This window comes from Bos javanicus, chromosome 15 (genome assembly GCF_032452875.1).
Source record: "Bos javanicus breed banteng chromosome 15, ARS-OSU_banteng_1.0, whole genome shotgun sequence".
Classification (NCBI taxonomy): Eukaryota; Metazoa; Chordata; class Mammalia; order Artiodactyla; family Bovidae; genus Bos; species Bos javanicus.
Window position 1 is genome coordinate 56,532,570 of NC_083882.1, and position 27,523 is coordinate 56,560,092.

Here is a 27,523-nt window from a genome sequence, read left to right on the forward strand (position 1 = left end):
TTCAAAGAGTTCTAGTAAACTTTCAAAGACCAGATAGTTCCAATGCTACATAAATTTTTCCAAAGCATAGATAATGAAAGAAGACTTCCAAATTCTTTTTATGAGGCAAACCTAATAAAATGCCATAAAAATAAATTTAAGAACTAATATCATTATCAGTGCAAATATCCTATGTAAATTATTAGCAAACCAAAGGATCGAACTACTGCTACATATAACATCATTAATGAACCTAAAAAAACATTATGCCAAGTGAAAGGAACCAAAAGATGCAAAGGACCACAGATTGTATGATCCTATTCATATGAAATTTCTAGAAGAAGTAAAATTATACAGATGAAGAGCAAATAATTAGTTACTTGTGATTTAGAGTGGATGTTGACTGCTAATAGGCATAAGAGAAATTGGGGGTTGAGGGAATTCTCATAGAACTGGATTGTGATGATGGTAGCACAACTCTTTAAATTTACTAAAATTCTTAAAACTGTACACTTACCCTGAGTGAATTTGATGGTATATCTCAATTCTTGTTTAAAAAATAAAACCCAGTGGACACAGGACATGGAGGAATGTGCATATTGTGTGAGAGAAGAAGGGATGTTTAGTTCCTACATCTCAGAGGTGGTATGGAAGGAAGAAAGAAAATAGTAGAGCAGAATAAATATAGAGAGAACATTTTATATCAGTGGTAGCATGTATAGGTGCTGAGACTCTTCTGCAGAAGAATGCAGCTACTTTTCCTCTTGTCCTTGACAAGTAGAATCCAAACAACCACTCCTAATTGTTCAAGATTAGGTAAGTCTTATTTGTCTCTCTGATTTTGAGGATTTTTTATTCTCTCTTGCAAGGATCTGTGTCTTATATATATATATGTATACAGAGAGAGGAAATCTATCCTTTTTAATTTTATGTATTTATTTTTGGCTATGCTGGGTCTTCACTGCTGTGTGGGCTTTCCTCTAGTTGCGGTGAGTGGGGCTACTCTCTAATTGCCGCTTATGGGCTTCTGTTTGTTGTGGCTTCTCTTGTGGAGCATGGGCTTTAGGCACGTGAGCTCAGTGGTTGCAACTCCCAGAGCACAGGCTCAGTACTTGTGGCATACAAGCTTAGTTGCTTTGCAGCATGTGGGATCTTCCCAGATCAGGGATCGAACCTGTATCTCCTGTATTGGCAGGAGGATTCTTTACCAGAGCTACCAGGGAAGCCTGGATCCATTCTTTATTAAGTGATTTCCTTTGCAACTTAAAGACCTCAAGTTATTGTTTGATCTCTATACAGATACGACGTTTGGAGAAACTATTCTACATATAATAATCTGCCCTCTTCTAGTATTCTTGTGACTGTGTGGAGGAGCATAACTTCCTGGATTATTTTTTCCTGTAATCTTCTTCTAACTGAAGAATGTTAGGGGGTAATTTTTAGACAGATCTCTTTATATCAGTATCTCTTCATGGAAAGTCATCCTCATAGAACTCACTCTCTGAAGTTCAGAGAAAGCCCATGAGCTCAATTTCTTTCTTTTAATTTCTTTCCATTATATCACTAATATATGTTAACAGATCCTTATCCAAACCCTTGGGACCAGAAGTATTTCTGAACTCAGATTGTTTTTTAATTCTAGAAAATTAATAGACTATGTTTGCTAGTATAGTATAAAGCCTGCTGAAACCTGGGACAGCACCCTGCAGGTGAACATATCCATATTGCTGCTTAACATGTAAATATTCATACTAACTAGGCTTAATAATCACTATAAATAGCCTCATTTCCAATTAAGTCAGGCTTTGCTATCAAATGAATTTGTGACAAACTTAAAGAACAAAACATCTTCTGGTTTTAAAAGCCTTTTTTGGAATTGTGTTATTAAACAAGCTATGTAAATTTATCTTTCTGTTTTCTTCTTTTAAAAAGTAGTAAGTAGTAAACAGAATGTAGTCTCACATTAGGGAAATAATACACCAAGACAACTGGAGTTTGTCTCTAGAATGGATGATAATTCAAATTTTAGAGATCCATTAATTCTATTTACTATATTAATTGATTTAAGAAGAAAAACTACGTGATTATCTCCATAGATGTTGTAAAAGCCATTGTCAAAATTCAGCAACCATTTCTAATTTAAAAAGAAAAACTCAAGGAAATAAGAATTCACAAATCCTGTCTTAACATGGTAAGATACACAGATCCATCTTGAAGCTAGCATTAGGAATAGAAGCATTCCTAGAAGGTCAAAGCAAGGCAAGTATGCCTTTCTCCACGACTGTTTAAAGAAGTATTAGAGGTATTAATCAGTGCATTTCTGTGTGTATTTATGACCAAAAATCTATAATAACTACTTAATTGTTATGAACTTTTTGGCATTGGGGGAAATTTTGCAGAAAGAATTGGGAACTTTGATGTTGTGTAGAAGTATATTAGGAGCAGATTGTTACAGGGGTCATTGTGTTCTGGCTCAGAGCCTATTTTAGTAATTTTTTAATTTATTCGGCAGATTTTTACTAAAAATCAGTTATACTTAGTTATGTGTTAGTTATAACTCTCAAGCTTCCCAGGTGGTGCTAGTGGTAAAGAACCTGCCTGCCACTGCAGGAGACGTAAGAAACATGGGTTTGATCCCTGGTTGGGAATTTCTCCTGGAGCAGGGCATGGCAACCCACTCCAGTATTCTTGCCTGGAGAATCCCATGGACAGAGGAACATGGCAGGCTGCAGTCTTTGGGGTCACAAAGAGTTGAACATGAATGACTGAAGTGACTTAGCACACACATAGCTCTCAAACCGTTGTTCATTGGAGCTTAGAGTTTAGCAGGGGAAACAAATTAATCTGATAAATTTATAATTAAGTGTGCACTAACAAGGGCTTCCCTGCTGGCTCAGCTGTAAAAGAACCCGCCTGCAATGCAGGAAACTCGAGAGGAGTTGCAGGTTCAACCCCTTGGTCAGGAAGATCCCCTGGAGAAGGAAATGGCAACCCACTCTAGTATTCTTGCCTGGAGAATCCCATGAACAGCCCATGGGGTCACAAAAGAGTTGGGCTCGACTTAGCAACTAAACAGCAGCAACAATGTACTAACAGTGTGGTGTTATGATGGAAAGGTGCCAAGTGCAATGAAGAAGAATGAGGGAAGGTAAGAGTGAAAAACATTACGTTTTAACATCCCATGTCCCTGAGCAACTGCCAGTTCTTCCAGTAAGCCAGATTTCACTTCAGTCTACCTGCCCGTTTATAACTGCTTTGGAACTACCTAGTCCCTTTATCTTTTTCTTCCTTTTTGTTTATTTTTCTGCTATATTATATCCCAAATGTGTACATTGTATGAAAGGAAGAGATATTCATAACAGATCAGTGGAAAAACAAAAAATGTCCTCTCATTATTTTTCTAATAGATCTCAGTAAAACTTGCTGTTAAGACGAGAGGGAATAAGAACCTAATGCTTGTTTTAAATAAACATATTCAAAATCAGCCCTGTATTGGTTTTCTACTGCTCCTCTAACAAAGTACCAAAAAAAAGGATAGGTTTATTATTTTGCATTTCTTTAAACTAGAATTCTAATACAAGTCTCAGTGGGCTAATGTCAACATATCTGTCCTTCCTGAAGGCTGTTGGGGGAGAGCCTGTGTTCCTTTCTGAAGGTTGCAGGGGGAGAGTCAGTTTCCTTGTCCTTTCCAGTTTATGTGGCTGCCCACATACTCTGTCTTTTCCATCTTAACTTGGTCCCTTTTCCCCCATCTTCAAACCTAGTAATTTTACATCTCTGACCGTTTGCCATAGTCACATCTTCCAAAGTTTCCTGCTTCTGAGCACTCAGATGGTTAAGTTGTACACTGTTTCCTCAGTGTGGTCAGACGTCAAATGGATTAAAGAGATGTGTATCAGAACATATCTGTAGTCTGTTGTAACCTTGAAAAAGATGGTAGCATACCAAAATATTTGAATCAAGAGGTTCCAACCTGGTGAAATTCTGCTTATATGCTTGAGAGACTCTTTAAACCATGGTAAAATGCTGTGAGTATGAACATCTAGTTAGAAAATTCTAACTAGATATATTGGTGCATTTGACCTCTTTATCTGGTTCCATTACTAATTTGACTGCCTCAGTTTTCACTACGTATAGCCATAACCATGTCAGCAAAGTTGTTTTTCCCTGTTACTTGTTTTTCGGAATGCTCTAGACAATTCCTAAAAATGTGAATTTTATTTTCACTTTGATGTCTCAGACTTTTTAAGGGAGACTATGATGAAATGTTGGCTAGGTCACCCTTACATTAATTAAATATTTTATTCTCTGTGTGATTGAATCATTTATTTTGCAAAAGAAAGAAAAGGACAATGCTTAGATTCTTTTTTAAAATATTGTCAAAATTTCTAATCTGTATAATTCAAGGATCAATGAGTATTGTTTTGCTTTTACACATTTAGCATTTGTTTCTTAGCTAAAAGAACTCAACTTTCCTATTCTTGAATTTATTATTTGTGTCAATTTGAATAATATGTTATAAAATATGTACTTGCTGATAAATTGTAGTTTGTCACTGGTGAAAACTGGCTTACTAGCTAAATTTTACCAGTGTTCTCTTTAGGCGAGTGTGCCTCTTTTGATTCAACCATTTTCTCTTTGAATGAGATAACCTATTTCAAAATCTATATTTCTAGGCAAGTTGGTCCTAATCTGGACTCTCTGCCTTAACAAGTCTCATTTTCCATAACTCTCACACATGTACCTTATACTTAAGCTGTATCAGCCTATTAGCTGTTTTTAGTACTGTATATATTTTTATATCTCTGCTTGTAACCTCTTATTTGGTGAACTTGGCGTGTATGTCAGTCAGGACTCAGTTTAAGTGTCATTTTCTCTAGAAAGCCTTCCTTTTAAACCTTCCTCAGCCACTTGATAGAATTAGATGACCCACTGAATACGAGGCATATCTTTATCACAGCACTTAATGCATCATATTTTATCTGTTTACTTTTTGATTTTCCCTTAATACTCATTAGTAGTTAAGAGGGAAAGTAGCAGAACATGAAGTTGGAGAGATTTAGGCAGGGGCCAGATCATGTTGGGTCTCACCATAGGCCAGAGTGAAGAGTATGGATATTATTCTAAAAGCCAGTGGAGGGTTTTAGCAGGAGAGTGGCATGATCCTATTTGTGTTTTTAAAAGATCTCCCTGACTATCTGTGGAGAATCTATTTGTGGACAGTAAAAGTGCAAGCTGGAAAACCAGTCAACAGAGACTACTGCAATGGCCCAAGTAAGAGATGATAGTGGCTCAGACTAGGATAGCATCAGTGGAGATTGGTGAAAAGTGGATGTTCAGTTCAGTTCAGTCACTCAGTCGTGTCCGATTCTTTGCGACGCCATGAACCACAGCATGCCAGGCCTCCCTGTCCATCACCAACTCCCGGAGTCCACCCAAACCCATGTCCATAGAGTCGGTGATGCTATCCAACCATCTCATCCTCTGTCGTCCCCTTCTCCTCCTGTCCTCAATCTTTCCCAGCATTAGAGTCTTTTCAAGTGAGTCAGCTCTTCGCATCAGGTGGCCAAAGCATTGGAGCTTCAGCTTCAACATCAGTCCTTCTAATGAACACCCAAGACTGATCTCCTTTAGGATGGACTGGCTGGATCTCCTTGCAGTCCAAAGGACTCTCAAGAGTCTTCTCCAACACCACAGTTCAAAAACATCAATTCTTCTGCTCTCAGCCTCCTTTCTAGTCCAACTCTCACATCCATACATGGCCACTGGAAAAACCATAGCCTTGACTAGACGGACGTTTGTTGACAAAGTAATGTCTCTGCTTTTCAATATGCTATCTAGGTTGGTCATAACTTTACTTCCAAGGAGTAAGCGTCTTTTAATTTCATGGCTGCAATCAGCATCTGCAGTGATTTTGAAGCCCAGAAAAATAATGTCAGCCACTGTTTCCCCATCTATTTGCCATGAAGTGAAGGGACAGGATGCCATGATCTTAGTTTTTCTGAATGTTGAGCTTTAAGCCAACTTTTTCACTCTCCTCTTTCACTTTCATCATAAGGCTCTTTAGTTCTTCTTCACTATCTGCTGTAAGGGTGGTGTCATCTGCATATCTGAGGTTATTGATATTTCTCCTGGCAATCTTGATTCCAGCTTGTGCTTCTTCCAGCCTAGCGTTTCTCATGATTTACTCTGCATATAAGTTAAATAAGCAGGGTGACAATATACAGCCTTGATGAACTCCTTTTCCTATTTGGAACCAGTCTGTTGTTCCATGTCCAGTTCTAACTGTTGCTTCCTGACCTGCATACAGATTTCTCAAGAGGCAGGTCAGGTGGTCTGGTATTCCCATCTCTTTCAGAATTTTCTACAGTTTATTGTGATCCACACAGTCAAAGGCTTTGACATAGTCAGTAAAGTAGAAATAGATGTTTTTCTGGAATTCTCTTGCTTTTTTGATGATCCAGAGGATGTTGGCAATTTGATCTCTGGTTCCTCTGCCTTTCCTAAAACCAGCTTGAACATCTGAAAGGTCACGGTTCGCGTATTGCTGAAGCCTGGCTTGGAGAATTTTAAGCATCACTTTACTAGCGTGTGAGATGAGTGCAATTGTGTGGTAGTTTGAGCATTCTTTGGCATTGCCTTTCTTTGGGATTGGAATGGAAAGTGGATGGCTCAGCATGTATTTTGGAGTTAATGCCTATTGGACTCATTAATGGATTAAAAGTGGGAGTTGGAAAAAAGGAAAGATTTTCAAAGTTTCTTTTCAGGTTTCCAGTTTGGACAACTGTGTAGAGAGAAAATCTGGCATTGTTTTGATTATGTTGAGTTTAAAATGCCTGTGAGACATTAAATGAAGCGCTAAGTAGGCATTTAAATACATGGCATTGGAATTTTAGAGGTGAGGTGTAGACATCATTGTTATAATTGGTATTTGAAGCCTTGGGAACTGATGAGATCCCCAAGAGGATGAATATATTGAGAGAAAAAAGCCCAAAGATGAACATAAATACCAAAGGTTCATCACCAAAGGCAGAATCTGGCATCCTGACATGTTTTAATTGCCATATTTAAAATTTTAAAATGCTTTAATTTCCCATATTTGAAAATTGAGAGTTCCCATAAAAATTCAGATTTTTGCCTTCTCTTGAATAATTTGAAAATGCAGCATCACTAAGCCTATATTTTTATGCAGGAGCAATCAGCCTAAGCTCTGTTCTTTAGTATGGTCTGTCCAGTTAAGCACAGTCTCTACACTGTTTCTTACTTTTTTTTTTTAACTTAGCATGTTTTAGTCAAATATCTCTCTAGGCACTTGAATTTACAGACCCTGATTTACATGTTAAGGATAGAAGGAGCCAACAAAAGAACCTATGAGGAAGCAACACCAAGATAGGAAAACCAGCAGAACAAGGTGTTACAGAAAACTAGAGCGGAACACGTCTTGCTTATTAAATACTATTAAGAGATTGAGGAGGATAAAAAGAGAGAAGGGCTTTTTCAGTGGTGTGAATAGATTTGAGGAAGGGATGGGGAAGAGAGGTGAGGAAATGGAGGCAGTTTTTTTGAAAACTCAGGAAAGTGAGGAAGCACAGGTAAATGGGACAGGAGGTATTAGAGACTTTGTGCACAGTCCATTAGCCAGGTGGCAATGGTGATACAGGAGAGAAAAGTGATAAAACATGAAGTACTTAGAGACCAGGTGGTGCCCTAGACCACAAGAGCCCAATTGGCCTTTGCATGGAAGAGGCATGCTGCTGTGGGGACAGAGGGGAGGAGCGCCCTGGGCCTGAGGTGATGGCAGCACAGAACACTAACATATAACAGTGAGAATCAGCAGTGTTCACACAGAATCAGAGCGTTGTTTTAGGTTGAATATTTAGACTCAAACTGTGTGTTTGTTCTGCGTTTTCTCTGCCTGTGAATCTCTCTGACTCAGATGTTACCTTGCCAGGCAAGGCTTTCTGTTCTGTTGTCCACATTATTCCCAAATAATATTTTTTTTCTCTTCGATACTCATTTATTTCTCCTGTTATATTTTCTCAATTCATTCCTCATTTTCCTCTACTAGTCATACACACATTCTTACTTTAATGTGAAATGCTAGATCATGGAGAAGGAAAAAGAGAAAAAAAGGGAGAAAGAAAAAAAAATCAACCAGTCACCAAACACTTAATAAGTGTTCTCTATGTGCCTGGTTCTGTGCTAGCTTCTAGAGATTCTATCAGTTCAGTTCAGTTATTCTGTCGTGTCCGACTCTTTGCAACCCCATGGACTACAGCACGCCAGGCCTCCCTGTCCATCACCAACTCCCAGACTTTACTCAAACTCATGTCCATTGAGTCAAAGATTCTTTAGTGAACTATAGAAACCTGGACCATACTTTGTCTTAGAATCTTTGAATTTAACAGTGATCTTTCACTTTGAAGGTTCAACAAGTCATTGATAGGCCTTTAAAATATAGGTACCAGCACACCCACTGAATCAGGAGTTTCTGGGACAAGGTCCTAGCAGTTGTGAAGATCTTGAGGCAAAATAGTGTTTTCCAAAAACTGATAACTACTGGTGTAGCCAAACATTATTTCTTAGATGCCTTGTATGGTTGACTTAACTGGGGAGAAAACAGAGGAAGATTTAAGTTAGGACGTGCCATTTAAAATGGATCTGGCAGGTACTGCTCAGGGGAGGGAACAAGAGATATAAAAGAGGGAAGCCAAAACGGGGCAGGGCTACTCCTGTAGGGGTTGGTCTACTCTCACGTCTCAAAATGGTTCTGCTTACTGCTTGCCCAGTAAATCTTGCCTGCTTGAGTTGTAAAAATAAATAAATAAAATGGATTTGGGATATACACTGAAGTATTAAGGGGTAAAGGGACATGATGCATCCAGTTTACACAGATGTTTCAGAAAGATAATAATTTATATATGCATATGTAAATTATTAAAGTTGGTAAATCTGAATAGAGCATATACAGGAGTTCATTAGACTATTCTTTCAACATTCTAAAGTTTGAAATTGTTTGACAAGGTAAAAGCTGAAAGGAATGAAAATCACAAAATAAATTGGATCTAGAAGTTACATGAGATTTCAGTAAGCAGAGACAAAGGCTAGTGGCAGGTGGTGGTGGTTTGGTCAATAAGTCATGTCTATCTCTTGCAAGCTCATGTACCTGCCAGGCTTCTCTGTCAGTGAGATTTCCCAGGCATAAATACTGGAGTAGGTTGCTATTCCCTTCTCCAGGGGATCTTCCCAACCCAAGGACTGAACCCACATCTCTGGATTGTAGGAAGATTCTTTACCGCTGAGCCACCAGAGGCAGGTAGGATTAAATAATGAAAGGGATAAGTGTTCCAGGCTGAAAGAACAGGGTAAGCTGTGAACAAAGGCAGAACAGATTAGAAGATGATAGTGTTGAGATGAGAGAAGTAAGCAGTCAGGTGTAACTGAACTACAAGTTCGGTAAAATGAACTGAATGGAGCCAAATTAGGAAGCTCCATGTATGCCTTGCAAGGAGTTTAGTCTTTATCATTAAAACTGACAGTCATCAAGTGGGATGCTCATTCCCCAGGTAGTGAGAAAAATGATCTGTTGGTGCAGGAAGAAAGCTGTAACTCCTCTATTTGTATTTATTTTATCATTTAAAAATTTTTTTTCTATTTTACATGTTTAAAAATATATGTAGTATCTTAACACAGCAGTGTGTATACAATTTATAAATAAATACACATATATGGAGTTCCTAAACAATTTTTTTTGCTATCAAAGTTAGGAAACTACTCCTGTAAACATTTTCCTGCCTTGTAACCACAGTGATATTTTTTTAATGCAAAAGTCAGTCCTGTTAATCTGTGTGTGCACTTATGTATTTGTATATGTGGATGTAGTTTTTCAAAGACTTACTTTGTGTTTTAGGATGCAGTTCAAATCATAGCATGACTTTAAAAGTTCTTCTCAGTTTACTGCCTGCAAATCACGGCAATATTCTCACTGGATGCAACAATGTTTATAGTTGAAGCCAAGCTCTTTTACTTCTTTAAGTGCATTGTCATTCCTTTATGTTGGATGATCCTTCTACATAGAATGATCTCATTTTAAAAAGTTCTTTTCACCTATTTAACTCCATGTGTTACTTCCCCTGATATCCCTCTTCTGACTCACTAGACGAGGTAGTATAACCCCCTTGCGTAGTCTCCATTAGCTTTGAAATGGCCTCTCTCATATTTTTAGTGTCTTCCTAAAAGTTCTTAGGACAGGAAACATATATCTCTTATTCACTCCTTTATCCCAGTGGAAATGCTTGGAATGTTGGTAAGTATTAGTCGCTCAGTCATGCCTGACTCTTTGTGACCCCATGGGCTGCAGCCCACCAGGCTCCTCTGTCCATGAGATTTTCCAGGCAAGGATACTGGAGTGGGTTGCCATTTCCTTCTCCGGGGGATCTTCCCAACCCAGGGATCGAACCCAGGTGTCCTGCACTGCAGGCAGATTCTTTACTAACTGAGCTACAACTGCCGTGAAACGTTGGTAGTTCAATTTAGTTGCTCTTTCATGTCTGACCCTTTCCGACCCCATGGACGGCAACATGCTAGGCTTTCCCTGTCCATCATTAACTCCCAGAGCTTGCTGAAACTCATGTCCATCGAGTCAGTGGTGCCATCCAGCCATCTCATCCTCTTGTCCCCTTCTCTGCCTAACTTCAATCTTTGCCAGCATCAGGGTCTTTTCCAGTGAGTCAGTTCTTCCCATCAGGTGGCCAACGTATTGGAGCTTCAGCTTCAGCATCAGTCCTTCCAGTGAATATTCAGGGTTGATTTCCTTCAGGATTGACTGGTTTGATCTCCTTGCAGTCCAAGAGACTCTCAAGAGTCTTCTCCAACACCACAGTTCAAAATCATCAATTCTTCAACTCTCTTAATGGTCCAACTCTCACATCCATACATGACTATTGGAAAAACCATAGCTTTGACTGGATGGACCTGTGTTGGCAAAGTAATGTCTCTGCCTTGTTGTATGGTCTCTAGGTTGGTCATAACTTTTTTCCCAAGGAGCAAGCGTCTTTTAATTTCATGGCTGCAATCACCATCTGCAGTGATTTTGGAGCCCAAGAAAAGAAAGTCTGTCACTGTTTGAACTGTTTTCCCATCTATTTGCCATGAAGTGCTAGGGCCAGATGCCAAGATCTTAGTTTTCTGAATTTTCTGAGATTTAAGCCAACTTTTTTACTCTCCTTTTTCACTTTCATCAAGAGGCTCTTTAGTTCCTCTTCTTTTTCTGCCATAAGGGTGGTATCATCTGCATATCTGAAGTTATTGATATTTCTCCTGGCAATTGCCGAGGTCCAGCCCTGGCTGATCCAGGGTATTCGAAGGGGAGACTGAGTCGGCGACTATTTACATATTTATCAAAGATATAAAGAGTAATAGAATGAGGATAGCTCAGTAGGAAAATTCAGTGGAGAAAAGAGGCTGAGTAGCTTGGTTTACGCGGGAGACCAATAAAACTTCAAGACAAGAAGTTTGCACCACTTACGTAGGCCGCAGGCGCCCTCTCGAATAGCGGAAGGTGTCTCACCCTAGACACCTTCTCGAGTGGGTCTTAGAAGCCCAGGCATAATTAGTAAGCATGGTGGGTTCCGCACTCCAGATGGAGACTTCAGCCAGAATGTGAAAAGAATGACATGGGGAGACCAAGCGCTGGTGAGCAAGGCCTGTAGCTTTATTTTCAACGGGGGCTTATATACCCTAAGTTACACATAGAGGATAATAGGGGATGCAAAGTCAGCAGTCTTTGATTCTTATCAAAAACCAGGGTTTCTTTCCTGCAAATTTATCGTATACAAATGGTTTAGGTGATTTACATCATCTTCTGGCCAGAAGGCCTACTAACATTTTATGACTCTTGACAAGGACTTATCAACAAAGACTTATTTTCTCTAAGAGTAATTATTTTAAGGTTTGGCGCCATCTTCCGAAGATAAAATTGCATTCCTATAGGGCGGATGTGTAATGGGTTTACAACAAAGAAAAGAATTTATTACCTTAAGGGTCTAAAGTTACTAACACCAAGGCCACTACTTATTTTTTCTACATACCAACTATTAATTAATACATATTCAAGGATGCAATTCAGGGGATGTGAAAACTTGGCAAGAAACATTGACTCATCAATGAAATCCTTTACTAGTCTTATTCTGACAGTTTCTAACTCTCTGAGAGGCTCTAAGCTATTTGATTATCTTAAGCTTCCCGTGCCTCTCAAGGCTGGGAGACTGTAAACAATCGTATGCATAGCTGTAGGAGTCCGGGTAAACTTGTCAGGCGAGTTAGAGAGCCATCTGAGGGGTTTGGATTTAAACACTCCTAATTGCCCAGGAACTTTATTAATTGGAGCTGTAAGTTAACTCTTTGACAGAGAGAGCGAGATGGTGGTGGAGGACAGCCCCCAGTAAAGTCAGAGGTGAGAGCACAAAGCAATAAAGTAGGCAGACTCTGCTTTTTGGGGGGTAGATGCTCGAGAATATCCGGGGGGACTCCTGAAGCTCGATCCCGCCTTTGCGTTTGCCGAGCCTCCTTCCTCATGACCTTTGTCACGAGTGGAATGCCTCACTGGCTCCCGGCAAGCAATCTTGATTCCAACTTGTGCTTCATCCAGCCCTGGCATTTCACATGATGTACTCTGCATATAAGTTAAATAAACAGGGTGACAATATACAGCTTTGATGTACTACTCCTTTCCCGATTTGGAACCAGTCCATCGTTCCATGTCCTGTTCTAATTGTTGCTTCTTGACCTGCATACAGGTTTCTCAGGAGGCAGGTAAGGTGGTGTGGTATTCCCATCTCCTCTACTAGCTTTGGTCATATTGATGCTTCCTAAGGCCCACTTGATTTCGCACTCCAGGATGTCTGGCTCTAGGTGAGTGATCACACTGTCATAGTTATCTGGGTCATGAAGATCTGTTTTGTATAGTTCTTCTGTGTATTCTTGCCACCTCTTAATATCTTCTGCTTCTGTAAGGTTCATACCATTTCTGTCCTTTATTGTGCCCATCTTTGCATGAAATGTTCCTTTGGTATCTCTAATTATCTTGAAGAGATCTCTAGTCTTTCCCATTCTATTGTTTTCCTCTATTTCTTTGCACTGATCACTTAGGAAGGCTTTCTTATCTCTCCTTGCTATTCTTCAGATGGATAGATCTTTCCTTTTCTCCTTTGCCTTTTGCTTTTCTTCTTTTCTTATCTATTTGTAAGGCCTCCTCAGACAACCATTTTGCCTTTTTGTATTTCTTTTCCTGGGGATGGTCTTGGTCACAGCCTCCTGTACAATGTCATGAACCTCTGTCCATAGTTCTTAAGGCATGCTGTCTGTCAGATCTGATTCCTTTAATCTATTTGTCACTTCCTCTGTATAATCGTAAAGGATTTCATTTAGGTCATAAGTGAATGATCTAATGGTTTTCCCTACTTTCTTCAATTTAAGTCTGAATAATAAGGAGTTCATGCTCTGAACCATGGTCAGCTTCTGGTCTCGTTTTTGCTGAGTATGTATAGAGCTTCTCCATCTTCGGCTGCAAAGAATATAATCAATCTGTTTTTGTTATTGTCCATCTGGTGATGTCTGTATGTAGAGTTGTCTCTTGTGTTGTTGGGAAAGGGTGTTTGCTATGACCAGTGTGTTCTCTTGGCAAAACTCTGTTAGCCTTTGCCCTGCTTCATTTTGTACTCCAAGGCTAAACTTGCTTATTATTCCAGGTACCTCTTGACTTCCTACTTTGCGTTCCAGTCCCCTTATGATGAAGAGGATATCTTTTTTGATGTTAGTTCTGGAAGGTCTTGTAGAACTGTTCCACGTCAGCTTCTTTGGCATTAGTGGTTGGGCCATAGACTTGGACTACTGTGATATTGAATGGTTTGCCTTGGAAACAAACAGAGATCATTCTGTCATTTTTGAGACTGCACCCAAGAACTGCATTTCGGACTGTTTTGTTGATTATGAGGGCTACTCCATTTCTTCTAAGGGATTCTTGCCTACAGTAGTAGATATAATGGTCATCTGAATTAAATATGCCCATTCCGGTCCATTTTAATTCATTGATTCTTAAAATATCAGTGTTCACTCTTGCCATCTCCTGTTTGACCACTTCCAAGTTACCTTGATTCATGGACCTAACATTCCAGGTTCCTATACAATATTGTTCTTTACAGCATTGGGCTTTACTTCCATTACCAGTTACATCCACATATGGGTGTTGTTTTCACTTTGGCTCCATCTCTTCATTTTTTCTGGAGTTATTTCTCTACTGATCTCTAGTAGTATACTGGGCACCTACCGACCTGGGAAGTTCATTTTTCAGTGTCCTATCTTTTTGCATTTTCATGCTGTTCATGGGGTTCTCAAAGCAAGAATACTGAAGTGGTTTGCCATTCCCTCTCCAGTGGCCCATGTTTTTTCAGAACTCTCCACCATGACCCATTTGTTTTGCGTGGCCCTACCGGCATGGCTCCTCGTTTCATTGAGTTAGATAAGGCTGGGATCCATGGAACATTGTTAAGCGCCCCGTAAATATCTGTTGAAAAGGAACTGAGGTTTTGAAGCAACAGGAACTTTCATTCATTGCTGGTAGGGATGCAGAATGACACAGCCACTTCGAAACAGTTTGGTAGTTTCTCACAAAACATACTCTCACCATACAATCGAACTTTCCCTGGCATTTACCTGATAGAGATGAAAATTGTTGTTTACACAGAAACCTGCACACAGATACAGGTTTATTCACAATGCCATACCTGAAAGGAGCTAATCTGCCCTTTAATAGGTGAATGAAGAAATAAACTGTGGTACCTCCAGACAATGGAATATTATTCAGCACTAGAAAGAGCTGTGGTATATAAGGCCATGGACAGCCATGGAAGAACCATAAATGCATATTACTAAGTGAAAAGCCAGTCTGAAAAGGCTACTTACTGTATGACAGTTTGGAAAAGACAAAACTATAGACAGTAGAAAGATCAGTGGAGTGTAGAGATCAGTAGAAAGATCTCTTGCCTGGAGAGTCCCATGGGCAGAGGAGGAGGACTATAGTCCATGGGGTTGCAAAGAGTCAGACTTCACCGAGCATGCACACATACATGTGAATTGCATCTCAATAAAGCTAATACATTTTAGCAAAAATTGGTGGTTTGCTTTATAGTGGCAAAATATAAAATATTGTATTGTGAAAGGTGATATTCTGTTCTATTTCTTTGCACTCTAAATGGAGTTTTGAATGGGAATAAACTGTAGAGATTTTTTTAAAGATCAGGCTTTAATGTGATATAGTAAACAGTGACAAGAGAATATTTGGAAATGTTTGGATAAAAACAGCCCTTGAGTGAGACAAAGATTAAGAGGCCAGTCTGCCTTTCAGGATAAATAGTCATCCACCTCATTTTTATGTTTTTACTTTATAGTATATTGTATGAGTTTAAATAGCTCACAAGGTTTGGTTTTTTTCTCCTGCCATTAATTATCTAATTTTGTGATTTCTCCTTTGAAAAAGGACAGCCACCATCCCACTTCCTCAATTCCTTAGTAAGATGAGTTCAGTAACTCTTTACTTCTATCATCTCCTTTTGAGCACTGAAAAAATGTGATAATATCGGTACTGATTTTTTTTTTTTAAACAAGAGTAACAAAGGGTTTAAAATCTTTCCCTAATGGCTTTGTTGAAATGATTTGATAACATCCATATTTACTGTGTTTGTTGGGCTAACTGTTATATCCTTGAGACAGATTCCTCTGGTATCATTCTTGCTTTCTCTGGCTTCTTTTGTAAGTGCTGTCTTTTGTGCTCCTCTGGTAGAGAGAGAGAGAGAGAGAGAGAGAGAGAGAGAGTGTGTGTGTGTGTTCCTCTCAGTCGTGTCCAACTCTTCCCAAGAACTGTGCTTCTATGGTAGTGTGTGTGTGTGCATGTGCATGTGTGTGTGCGTGTGGACTGCACTCTCAGTCATGTCCACTCCTGTGGACTGTAGTTCCTCTGTCGGTGAAATTTTCCAGGCAAGAATACTGGAGCAGGTTGCCTTTTCTTTCTTCAGGGAATCTTCCCTACCCAGGGATCAAACCCATGTCTCCTGCATCGAGAGGCGGGTTCTTTACCAGCGGAACCACCAAGGAAGTTCACTCTATGCAATAATCTTTTTTTTCCTCCCCATTTGTCCACGTACTGGTATCTTCTGTTTATCGGCCTGTCTCTTCCATTAGCCTGTATGCTTGTCTCTCCCATTAGCCTGTATGCTTCATAAAGACCAATGACTGGATCTTATCTTTGTACCTCAGCGTCTGTAGTTGAATTTGGCAAATAGGAAGAACTCAGTAAAGGCTTATTGAACTGAGCTTCATCACAGTAGAAGCTGGATTATCAGATGTGATCAGGAGTGATATTTATTCTGTTAATTTTTAAAGAGTCAAAGCTATAATTATTGAAAAATATATATACCTGTTCTTTAAGTTTTATTTTAATTGAAGCATAGTGGTATAATCTTTGACAATGATTTGATGCAGATCATGGCCTTTGAATATAGTACCCTATAGTTCTGATTAGTCTTTTTTGCATTGAAAAACAAACAGAAAATTTTAAACCTTAAAATGAAAACGATTTATTTAAAATAGAAGCACTTGGAAAGAACTTCGAGACATGAATATAGAATTTTACCCAATTTGTAACATGTATCTATAGATATCAAGAGCAATTTTTATTAGCAACTCAATTTTATTGTCTGTTTTAAACATTTCTTGAAATATTTTAAATAGTTTTTATAGAAACAGTAGCTGTCTTTTTGCAGTCATATTTCTGTTGACTAAATGCAGTGGCATTAACAAGTTTGGGAACAAACAAACATAACTGATTGGTTCTTATTAAGCATATACTTCAACTATTTGGATTAGAAATACAAAGAAGTACTGAAGAGTAGCTAACCAGCTCTGAGCATTAAAACTTACCCCTAGCATCCATAATACATTTTATGCAAAAAAATGGAGAATATTGATTAATCTAGTAAATCACTTACTGGAGGGAATTTACGAGAATTTATGCTTGTTTTTTTTTTCTTTTTCCTGTTCCAAAATTTCATCAATTATAGATAGAGCTTAGGCAGGGTCTGGTATATCTTGCCACAGGATTTCATAAATTTGTTCTTAAAACTCAGTGCTTTAAAATGTCTTGTTTTTTCAAGTCACTCTGGCCCCCCACAAAGAATTTCATGCTAATTGTTTTTGTTTGTTTGTTTGTTTGTTTTAATTTCAGTGGTAGGAATGGGATCCTGGTGCTTCCACATGACTCTGAAATATGAAATGCAGGTCAGTAATAACAAAATTTACTAAATGCTTATTTCCCTTAATCCAGAGACACTTCATATTTTAGGAAAGAGCGAATTTCTAGAGGGTGATATTGAGACAAGAGAAAAAAGATGAGATCTGTAATCCCAAGAGTTTTTACTTCAGGCCAAAGGATCCAGGTTGAATAAGTGAAGTAAAGAGGCAAGCAAAGAAGTGGTCCAGAGAGAAACCAAGCAAGAGCAGTATGAGTTTTTGACCACCTCTGTTAAGGCATGTATGGCTTTAGAGCAGGATTAGAAAGTAAAATGCCATGCAGACATCCTCACCAAAACAATGTATTCTTATTCTTAGCTGCTATGTTCCCTTATATCTCTTTTACGGTGTCCAGTTGAATGGTCTGGTTCCTTTAACTAGCAGGGTTTTAGAGCTATGCTAGGATTTATATTTACTGTCCTTGCTCCAAGGGGGCCGTATAGGTTGTCCTGAATCTTTTAACCTCTTTGTTCCCCATTACTAACCCAGAAACTTCTAGAATAGCACCGTCTAATAGAAATATAATGTTGAGGTTCGTGTTGAGGTTTGACAGAAAACAAAAAAATTCTATAAAGCAATTATCCTTCAATTAAAAAATATATTTGAAAAAAAAATAATGTGAACTACTTGTATAATTTCTAGTAGTCACATTTTAAAAAGCCACATTAAAAAGAAATAGGTGTAATTAATTTTAATAATATATTTTAACTCAGTATATCCAAAGTATTGCTATTATTTCAACATATAATATAAAAATCTATTAATGAAATGTCTCACAGCCTAAAATTGGGTATATATTTCACACTTGCAGTGTATTTCAGTATGCTGCTAAGTCGCTTCAGTCGTGTCCGACTCTGTGCAACCCCACAGACGGCAGCCCACCAGGCCCCGCCATCCCTGGGATTCTCCAGGCAAGAACACTGGAGTGGGTTGCCATTTCCTTCTCCAATGCATGAAAGTGGAAAGTGAAAGTGAAGTCTCTCAGTCGTGTCCGACTCTTAGCGACCCCACGGACTGCAGCCTAGCAGGCTCCTCCGTCCATGGGATTTTCCAGGCAAAAGTACTGGAGTGGGGTGCCATTGCCTTCTCCAGTATTTCAGTATAGATTACTCCAAATGCTCAATAACCACATATGCCTAGTGCCTACTGTATTGGATAGTGCTAATCTGGAAGAACCTGTTTAATTAACAGTCTATGAATTATTAATTACAGCTATATTAAAATATGAGTGACATTCTGTAAAACAAGTGGCCTGTAATCTTCAAAAGTATCCATGATCATAAAGTGAAAAGACCAAGGAACTGTTCAAGATTGAAGGAGACTAAAAAGACATGAGGAGTAAATACACTGCATAATTCTGGACTGGATCCTGTGAATGTATATGTGTGTGCATGTGTGTGTGTGCACGTGCGCTTGTACTTATGATATTATTGGGACACTTAGAAAAATTTAATGGGATTGGAGGATTATGTAGTAGTAATTAATCTATGTTAATTTCTTGATTTTGGTGGTGGTATTGTGGATATGTAGGTTCTTTCCCCACTGAAATGTCTTGGCACCCCTGTTGAAATCAATCAATTATAAATTTATGAGTTTATTTCTTGACTCTTGATTCCACTGACCTATATGTACCTTGATTCAGGTAGGTTTGTAGTAAATTTTGAAATTGGGAGCTGTGAATCCTCCAAATTTATTCTTCTTTTTAAAAATTGGTTAATGTATTTTGGATCCCTGGCATTTATCAATTTCTGCAAAGTTAGGTGGGATTTTGAAAGTCAGTGAATCAGTTCAGTCGCTCAGCCGTGTCTGACTCTTTGCGACCCCATGGACTGCAGCATGCCAGGCCTCCCTGTCTATCACCAACTCCTGGAGTTTACTCAAACTCATGTCCGTTGACTCGGTGATACCATCCAACCATCTCATCCTCTGTTGTCCCCTTCTCCTGTTGTCCTCAATCTTTCCCAGCATCAGGGTCTTTTTCAATGAGTTGGTTCTTAGCATCAGGTTGCCAAAGTATTGGAGTTTCAGCTTCAGCATCAGTCCTTCCCAGTGAATATTCAGGACTGATTTCCTTTAGGATGGACTGGTTGGATCTCCCTGCAGTCCAGGGGACTCTCAAGGGTCTTCTTCAACACCACAGTTCAAAAGCATCAATTCTTCAGCACTCAGCTTTCTTTATAGTCCAACTCTCACATCCATACATGACCACTGGAAAAACCACAGCTTTGACTAGATGGACTTTTGTTGGCAAAGTAATGTCTCTGCTTTTTAGTATGCTGTCTAGGTTGGTCATAGCTTTTATTCCAAGGAACAAGGGTCTTTTAATTTCATGGCTGCAGTCACCCTCTGCAGTGATTTTCAGATCAGATCAGTCGTTCAGTCGTGTCCAACTCTTTGCGACCCCATGAATCGCAGCACGCCAGGCCTCCCTGTCCATCACCAACTCCCGGAGTTCACTGAGACTCACGTCCATTGAGTCAGTGATGCCATCCAGCCGTCTCATCCTCTCTCGTCCCCTTCTCCTCTTGCCCCCAATCCCTCCCAGCATCAGAGTCTTTTCCAATGAGTCAACTCTTTGCATGAGGTGGCCAAAGTACTGGAGTTTCAGCTTTAGCATCATTCCTTCCAAAGAAATCCCAGGGCTGATCTCCTTCAGAATGGACTGGTTGGATCTCCTTGCAGTCCAAGGGACTCTCAAGAGTCTTCTCCAACACCACAGTTCAAAAGCATCAATTCTTTGGTGCTCAGCCTTCTTCACAGTCCAACTCTCACATCCATACATGACCACAGGAAAAACCATAGCCTTGACTAGACGAACCTTTGTTGGCAAAGTAATGTCTCTGCTTTTCAATATGCTATCTAGGTTGGTCATAACTTTCCTTCCAAGGAGTAAGCGTCTTTTAATTTCATGGCTGCAGTCACCATCTGTAGTGATTTTGGAGCCCAGAAAAATAAAGTCTGACACTGTTTCCACTGTTTCCCCATCTATTTCCCATGAAGTGATGGGACCGGATGCCACGATCTTCGTTTTCTGAAGATTGAGCTTTGCCCCATGTAAATAACAGGGAGGGAACACAGCCCCACCCATCAACAGAAAATTGGATTAAAGATTTACTGAGCATGGGGGCCATCAGAACAAGACCCAGTCAGTATCCCTCTCAGTCAGTCTCTCCCATCAGGAAGCTTCCATAGCCTCTTATCCTTCTCCATCAGAGGGCAGACAGACTGAAAACCACAATCACAGAAAACTAACCAATCTGATCACATGGACCACAGCCTTGTCTAATTCAATGAAACTATGCATTATGCCATGAAGGGCCACCCAAGACGCATGGGTCATGGTGGAGAGTTCTGACAAAATGCGGTCCACTGGAGAAGGGAATGGCAAACCGCTTCAGTATTCTTGCCTTGAGAACCCCGTGAACAGTATGAAAAGGGATTTTGAAAGAGATTGCATTAAATCCATACTTTGTAAAGTATTGCCATCTATATATTAGGGCTTCCAATATTTGAATACAGGGTATCTTCTCACTTATTTAAGTCTTTTAAATTTCTTTCAATGATGTTTTATAGTTTATGTGCAAGTCTTGACTTCTTTTGTGTAGGTATTCTTTTTGATGCTATAAATGAAATTGTTAATTTCATTTTCTGATTTCTCATGCCATTGTATAGAAATAACAATGATTTTTGCCTATTGCTTCTATTCCTGCAGCCCTCTTGAACTTGTTTTTACCTCTTACAGTTTTATGTGTATATGTATATGGATTCATTAGGGATTTTTGTCATATGTAAATAGAGATAGCTTTACGTCTCTTTAGCAATTAAATGGCTTTCACTTATTTTTCTTGCCTAACTGCCCTGACTTGGACTTCTTGGACAGTGTTTTATTTTTAATTGAAATATAGTTAATTTACATTATTATATTAGTTTCAAATGTACAACATAATGATTCCATATTTTTACAGATTATATTCCATTATAAATTACTATAAGATAATGGCTGTGGTATGCTATATATCTTTGTTGCTTATCTATTTTATATTGGTATGCTATGTATCTTTGTTGCTCATCTATTTTCTATGTAGTACTTTGTATCTATTAATTCTACACTCTAATTGTCCTTCCCTTCTTCCTCTTCTCTTTGGTAACCACAGGTTTGTTTTCTATATTTGTGAATATGTTTCTGTTTTGCGTGTATATTCATTTGTATCCTAGACACTGTTGAATAGAAGTGGAGAGAACAGACATCCTTATTTTCTTCCTATCTTAAGAAGAAAGCTTTCAGGTTTTCACCATTAATTATAATATTAACTTTATTAGGCTGACGAAGTTCCCTTCTACCTCATTTGAGTGTTTTTAATCAAGAAAAAGTGTTGGAATTTTCAGATTTTTTCTGTATCTCTTGAAATGATCGTGTGGTTTTTCTTCTTTATTATATTAGTATGGTCTAGTATGTTGATTTATTTTCACATATAATACCAACGTTGCATTCCTGTGCTAAATTCCATTTAATCAAGGCATATAATCTTGAGTGAATATCCTTGTAGGAAACGTGCACTAAACTACTTTGGAGTTGTGGAACCTCATGTCACTGGCTGACTCAAATGGTTCAGGGAGAAGAAAATTATTTTTATTGTACTTTAAACAGAAAAACAATGGGCGTATACTTTGACCCAGTAATTGCACTCCTAGGATTGCTTCCTAAGAAAGTAATCAGAGGTAGAGAAAAGATGTTTCACAAAGATATTTATCAGAGCATCACATGTGATAAAGAATTTTAAATGATCTAAATGTTTAACAGTAGGAAGGTCTTTTGGAATTCCCTGGCAGCCCAGTGGTTACAGGGCTCAGCACTTTCACTGCTGACACCTGGGTTAATCCCTGGTTGGGGAACTGAGACCCCAGAGGCTGTGAGACATGGCCAAACAAAAAGAAAACAATAATTTAACAGTTGCTAAATATGCTGTGATATACCTAAAGTAATATTTTTGAAGACTGTTTACATGGGAAAATATTATAAAGATGTAAAACTTTGTGTAATATGATATCAGTTGTATAAATAATAATGAAAAGACTGGGAGGAAGTACATTTTGCCTCTCCTTTCCCCTTTTTTACAAAGTTTGTAATCTGTGGCCCTCAATTATAATAATTCTCACCCATCCATATAGATACCCTTAAAGCCGTCTTGCTTTTTGAGTAATATTTAGCCCAGATCAAGCTCAATTACCTGCCTACTATGTGCCTGAACTCAGTAGCTAAGTATTGCTCATAGAAGTCACATCCCTTTGTTGAGTGACCTCACTTTTAAGTTATTAAACAGAAATTGCAAATAAGCACCGAATGCCACAAAGCAGTGCAATTACATTTCCCTCATAATTTCACTTCCCAGAACCATTATTTTACACCTGTTTCCTTTTTTAGATTTCTTTTTATATCTCTTTTGGCCTCATACCCTGTGCTCCAGAATCACTGCAGATGGTGACTGTAGCCATGAAATTAAAAGACACTTGCTCCTTGGTAGAAAAGCTATGACAAACCTAGACAGCATATGAAAAAGCAGAGACATTACTTTGCTGACAGAGGTCCATCTAGTCAAAGCTATGGTTTTTCCAGTAGTCATGTATAGGTGTGAGAGCTGGACTGTAAAGAAGGCTAAGTGCCGAAGAATTGATCCTTTTAACTGTGTGGAGAAGACTCTTGAGCATCCCTTGGACAGCAAGGAGATCAAACCAGTCAATCCTAAAGGAAATCATTGGAAGGACTGATGCTGAAGCTCCAATACTTTGGCCACCTCATGGGAAGAACTGGCTCATTGGAAAAGACCCTGATGCTGGGGAAAATTGAAGGTAGGAAGAGAAGGGGGCGACAGAGGATGAGATGGTTGGATGGCATCACTGACTCAATGGACATGAATTTGAGCAAGCTCTGGGAGTTGGTGATGGACAGGGAAGCCTGGCGTGCTGCAGTCCATGGTGTTGCAGAGAGTCAGATACGACTGAGCGACTGAGCTGAACTGAACTGAGCATTCTATACAGTGTTTACTTTTTCTTCATGAAACAGTTATCTTGACTTCCTGGTTTTCCTTGTCTTATGGAAAACGAAATTCCCCCAGCTTTCTTCCTTACTCTACTGGCCACTCTTTTGCCCTGAGCCACGTTCTCTGTGGGCTTCCCTGGTGTTTCAGTATTTAAGAATCTGCCTACTAATGCAGGAGACATGGGTTCGATCCCTGGTCTGGAAAGATGCCCAGGAGAAGGAAATAGCAACCCAGTCCAGCATTCTTGCCTGGTAAATCCCATGGACAGAGGAGCCTGGCATGCTACAGTCTATGGGGTTGCAAAAAGTTGGACATCACTCAGCAACTGAACAGCAGCAATCTTCTCTGTGTTCCCTCCTAGGTGATCTTATATAATCTCGTACGTTTGAATGTGACCTATACACTGATGATTCAAAACATCTCTATTCAGTTCTGATCTCACCTCTTAGCTATAGATTTGTGTATCCAAGCATGTTTGACATATCATAGACATTTCAACCTTTAACATGAGCAATATGTAATTCTTTATTTCTTTTCCCATAACTGTTCCTCCCTGGTGTTCCCCTGTGATGGCCTCACCCACCCATTTGCTGAATGGAAATGGGAATGGAAACATCCAAAAACCTGGAGTCATCCCTGATTTCTTTATTTTCCTCATCCCTCATGTTTAATTTGTCCTTCTGATTTTATTTTTAATGTATATCTAGATCTGCCTGCTCTCCCTGTTTTTACTGCTTCTACCTTAGTTTAAGAAATCACCATCCCATTTAGTTAATCACACAAGTGAATAAAAGAGTTATATTGAAATATTACAGAAACTCCTGGTCTATGGGTTTACATGCAGCTATATTTCTCTGCATTTCTGCATTTAGCAAATTTCCTGCAGTAAATATGAAGTACTTTTGTGATAAGAAAAATTCATGTTTATGTTTGTTTTAAAGAAGAGACTTTAAAGACGCCAGAGGTGCTTTGGTGGAATAATACTACTAACAAACCAGTCAGAATACCTTTCATCCTAAAGCAGACTGCCTCCTAATATTAGGGATATTTAACTCAGCATTAAGTTTTATTTACATGGTAAGATTATCATATTTTCCAAAGATGTTCACACCCACATATCCCATCCCACCTGCTTTTCTTGCAAGGTAACATTGACTTTCCTTAAGAGATGGAATCTTTGTTGCCCTTGAATACTGGGCAAGACTGTGACTATAGCAGATTCAAAGCTGTGTGACATCCAAGTTTGAATCACAGAAAGCAATACAGCTTCTGGCTAGTCCTCCTGGGATGCTCAGAACCCAGCATCATATTGTAAAGAAGCCACTTGCAAGGGCCAAACATAGATGTCTTTGCTGTACCTCACGCGTAATCCCCAGACTTTAGCCCGCGTCAACTGCCAGAAAATTGAGTGAGCAAGTCTTTGGGTGATTCCAGCTCCCAGCCTTTTGGCTATCCCAGCTCACACTGAGTGAAGTAGAGATGGACTGTCCTCTCTCAACTCTGCTTTCAATGCGTATGAATGAGCAAAGTAAACACTGCTATTTTAAGCTGCTGAATTTTGAGGTGGTTTTTTAATACAGTGACATATGACCAGAACAATTAAAAAACTTCTAGTCTAAATCTTTGCATGCAGTATTCTCTGACATTCCCTTAACACATGTTTTCTAAGACTTAGATAAATTTTAAAATTTCAAGGATCATTCCTGCTGTCTACTGTTCCTAAAATGTTTACCCTGGAAGTTAGTGTGTGTGTCTTCCACACATGAGGAAACTGGGCCAGTGTGCTTAGACAGGATATCAGACAGGACTAGGTGTCTGAGCTGGGGTGGTGATGTAGAGGCTCCCCAGCTGCAACCTGGCTATGTATTCAAATGAGAGACCTCAGAATAGTGAAATAACTAAAAATCTAGTCATGATGCCTGAGGAAGGAACTGGGAATGTTTAGCCTGAAGAAGAGAAGATATGCTTAGTTACCCCCTCTCAGCTGTATGCACCAGACTTTCTCTTTGCATTTGTTTATGTCTGGCCTCTCACTATTCAGTTTGTCTTTTAAACTCTCAGGCAAAGTGGTAGCTCCTCTAGGAAGCCTTCCATGGCCTCAGGGTGAGATTTGTACCCCTCATGTGTTCTTTCATAACACGCTTCATGCATCTGTATTACTGCCCTTATCCATGTTATTTTATTTGTATTTGTGTGTCTGACTTCTGTAAGAGAGTGTGAGTTACCGAGGACCAAGGATTGTCTAGTTGACCTTGGTATACTTATCCCCTGGGTCTTGCATATACCACAACATAAATGTTTTACAAATCAGTATTTAAAGTTGACACTAGGAGGACCAGGTTTATTCTGTGTGGTTCTAGTGGGGGTTAAAGATTGAGCCATCTTGCTCAACATAGGGAAGACTTTTCTTAGCCAATAGATAGTAAGGGCTACCTTAGAAGATCTTGAGTCCTCTGTCTTTAGAGGTTCTCAAGCATAGGCTGGACAGACACTTTCATCAGTTAAAAAAAATTTTTTTTTGATACCTAGCTAACAGGTATGCCCAGGTAAAGAATATATAATCCTTCTTTCAAGAAATCTGTGTTCTAGGGTTGAAGATTATATGCTAGTGAATGCAATGATAGAGGTATGTACAGGGTGCTATAGAAAGTGATTGTTAGGGCGGGGAGGTCAGAAAAGGGATTTCACACAAATTCAGACACTTGTTTGAGTTAAATTGTCAAAGATGAATAGGAATTTGCCGGGCTAACTGGAACCCACAGTTGTGAATAGGTTTGGCTTCTCAGGGTACTGAAAGCAGTACTGATACATTATGGTTGTAGTCGTGCAGTGGGAGAATGGATGTGATGATGATGGTGACAGCGCTACCGGCAATAACAGCTACCATTTGTTACATTATTGAGTACCTGCTCAGAGCAGGCATTGAACTAAGTGGAAGGAGATGTGGTTTAGGGAACTCACCACAGGCCCGTCAAAGCCACATGGACTTTATCCTCTGTGAGTCATTATTTTAACCTGCATTTTGAGCAGAGGTAGGACACGCTTTGATTTGCTGGTAAGCTTAGTTGTTGGCGAGATTGTCACCAAGGTAACATCACATTTGGATGGACACGATGGCTGTTGATCCTGCGGTCTTTGGCACTGTGTTTTTGTCGTTATTATCATACTGTTTTATCAACTTCATGGGCAAATTTTACATACGCCTTATTTCATTTGCCCTTTTTCTACACTATTGTGATTTTATGTGCTTGTGTAACTGGGCAGAAATGAAATATGACCCATTTTATCAATGATTGAGGAGGAAGGAGGAGTCATCAATATTGAAGGATTGGTTTAAATAGCTTCTCCATTTTCTTAATGTAAACATAAAATGATCATAAATATTCACTACAAGTTCTCCCTGTCTTGTCTCCTTCCAGGATAAATTTGGCTCCACAGTGTTAGGCTGTTGTTTGTTAGGCACAATCGCTGAAGCAAAGTGAAAAATGGCAGAGTTGCCACATATCTGCCTCTGGTGGTCAGCAAACCATTTCACCAGCCTGAACTTAGTGTGTTGTAGCTATAGAGAAAGTGGAGGCCTGTTTTATTCCTGCACACACTGAGCACAGCAATTATTGACAGTTCTGTATTAAGAATGCTTTAGAGCTAGAGTGCTGAAAAGGCAGTGGCACCCCACTCCAGTACTCTTGCCTGGAAAATCCCATGGACGGAGGAGCCTGATAGGCTGCAGTCCATGGGGTCACTACGAGTCGGACACAACTGAGCAACTTCACTTTCACTTTTCACTTTCATGCATTGGAGAAGGAAATGGCAACCCGCTCCAGTGTTCTTGCCTGGAGAATCCCACGGACCAGGGAGCCTGGTGGGCTGCCGTCTATGGGGTCGCACAGAGTCGGACACAACTGAAGCGACTTAGCAGCAGCAGCAGCAGAGCTAGAGTGATATTTTCATTAGATTTATTGTTCCTAGGTGGCTGCTACATGAGTTCCAGTTCTGATTCTACCATTTTACTGGCTGTTTAAGCATAGTCATGCCACTTAATCTTGCTGAGCCTTAATTTTCTCATTTATCTAAAGAGTCTAATAATACCTGTAGGAGTATTATGAGGATCAGTTGATTGGCATATGAAAAGACCATCATAGGATCTATTAATTAAGTGTCTA

At 39.3% G+C, this 27,523-nt stretch overlaps 1 protein-coding gene across 6 annotated transcripts in view; it reads left to right on the top strand.

The window, feature by feature from the left end:
- ACER3 (alkaline ceramidase 3) overlaps positions 1 to 27,523 on the top strand; it is a 158,980-nt gene that overhangs the window by 60,089 nt on the left and 71,368 nt on the right. For 5 of the 6 annotated variants that reach the window (XM_061380943.1, XM_061380941.1, XM_061380942.1 and 2 more), the window contains one exon: positions 17,258 to 17,310. The exons of the other annotated variant lie outside the window; for it this stretch is intronic. In XM_061380943.1, coding sequence (XP_061236927.1) covers positions 17,258 to 17,310 — 53 coding nt within the window. The remainder of the gene's footprint in view (positions 1 to 17,257; positions 17,311 to 27,523) is intronic. 6 annotated transcript variants of the gene reach the window in all.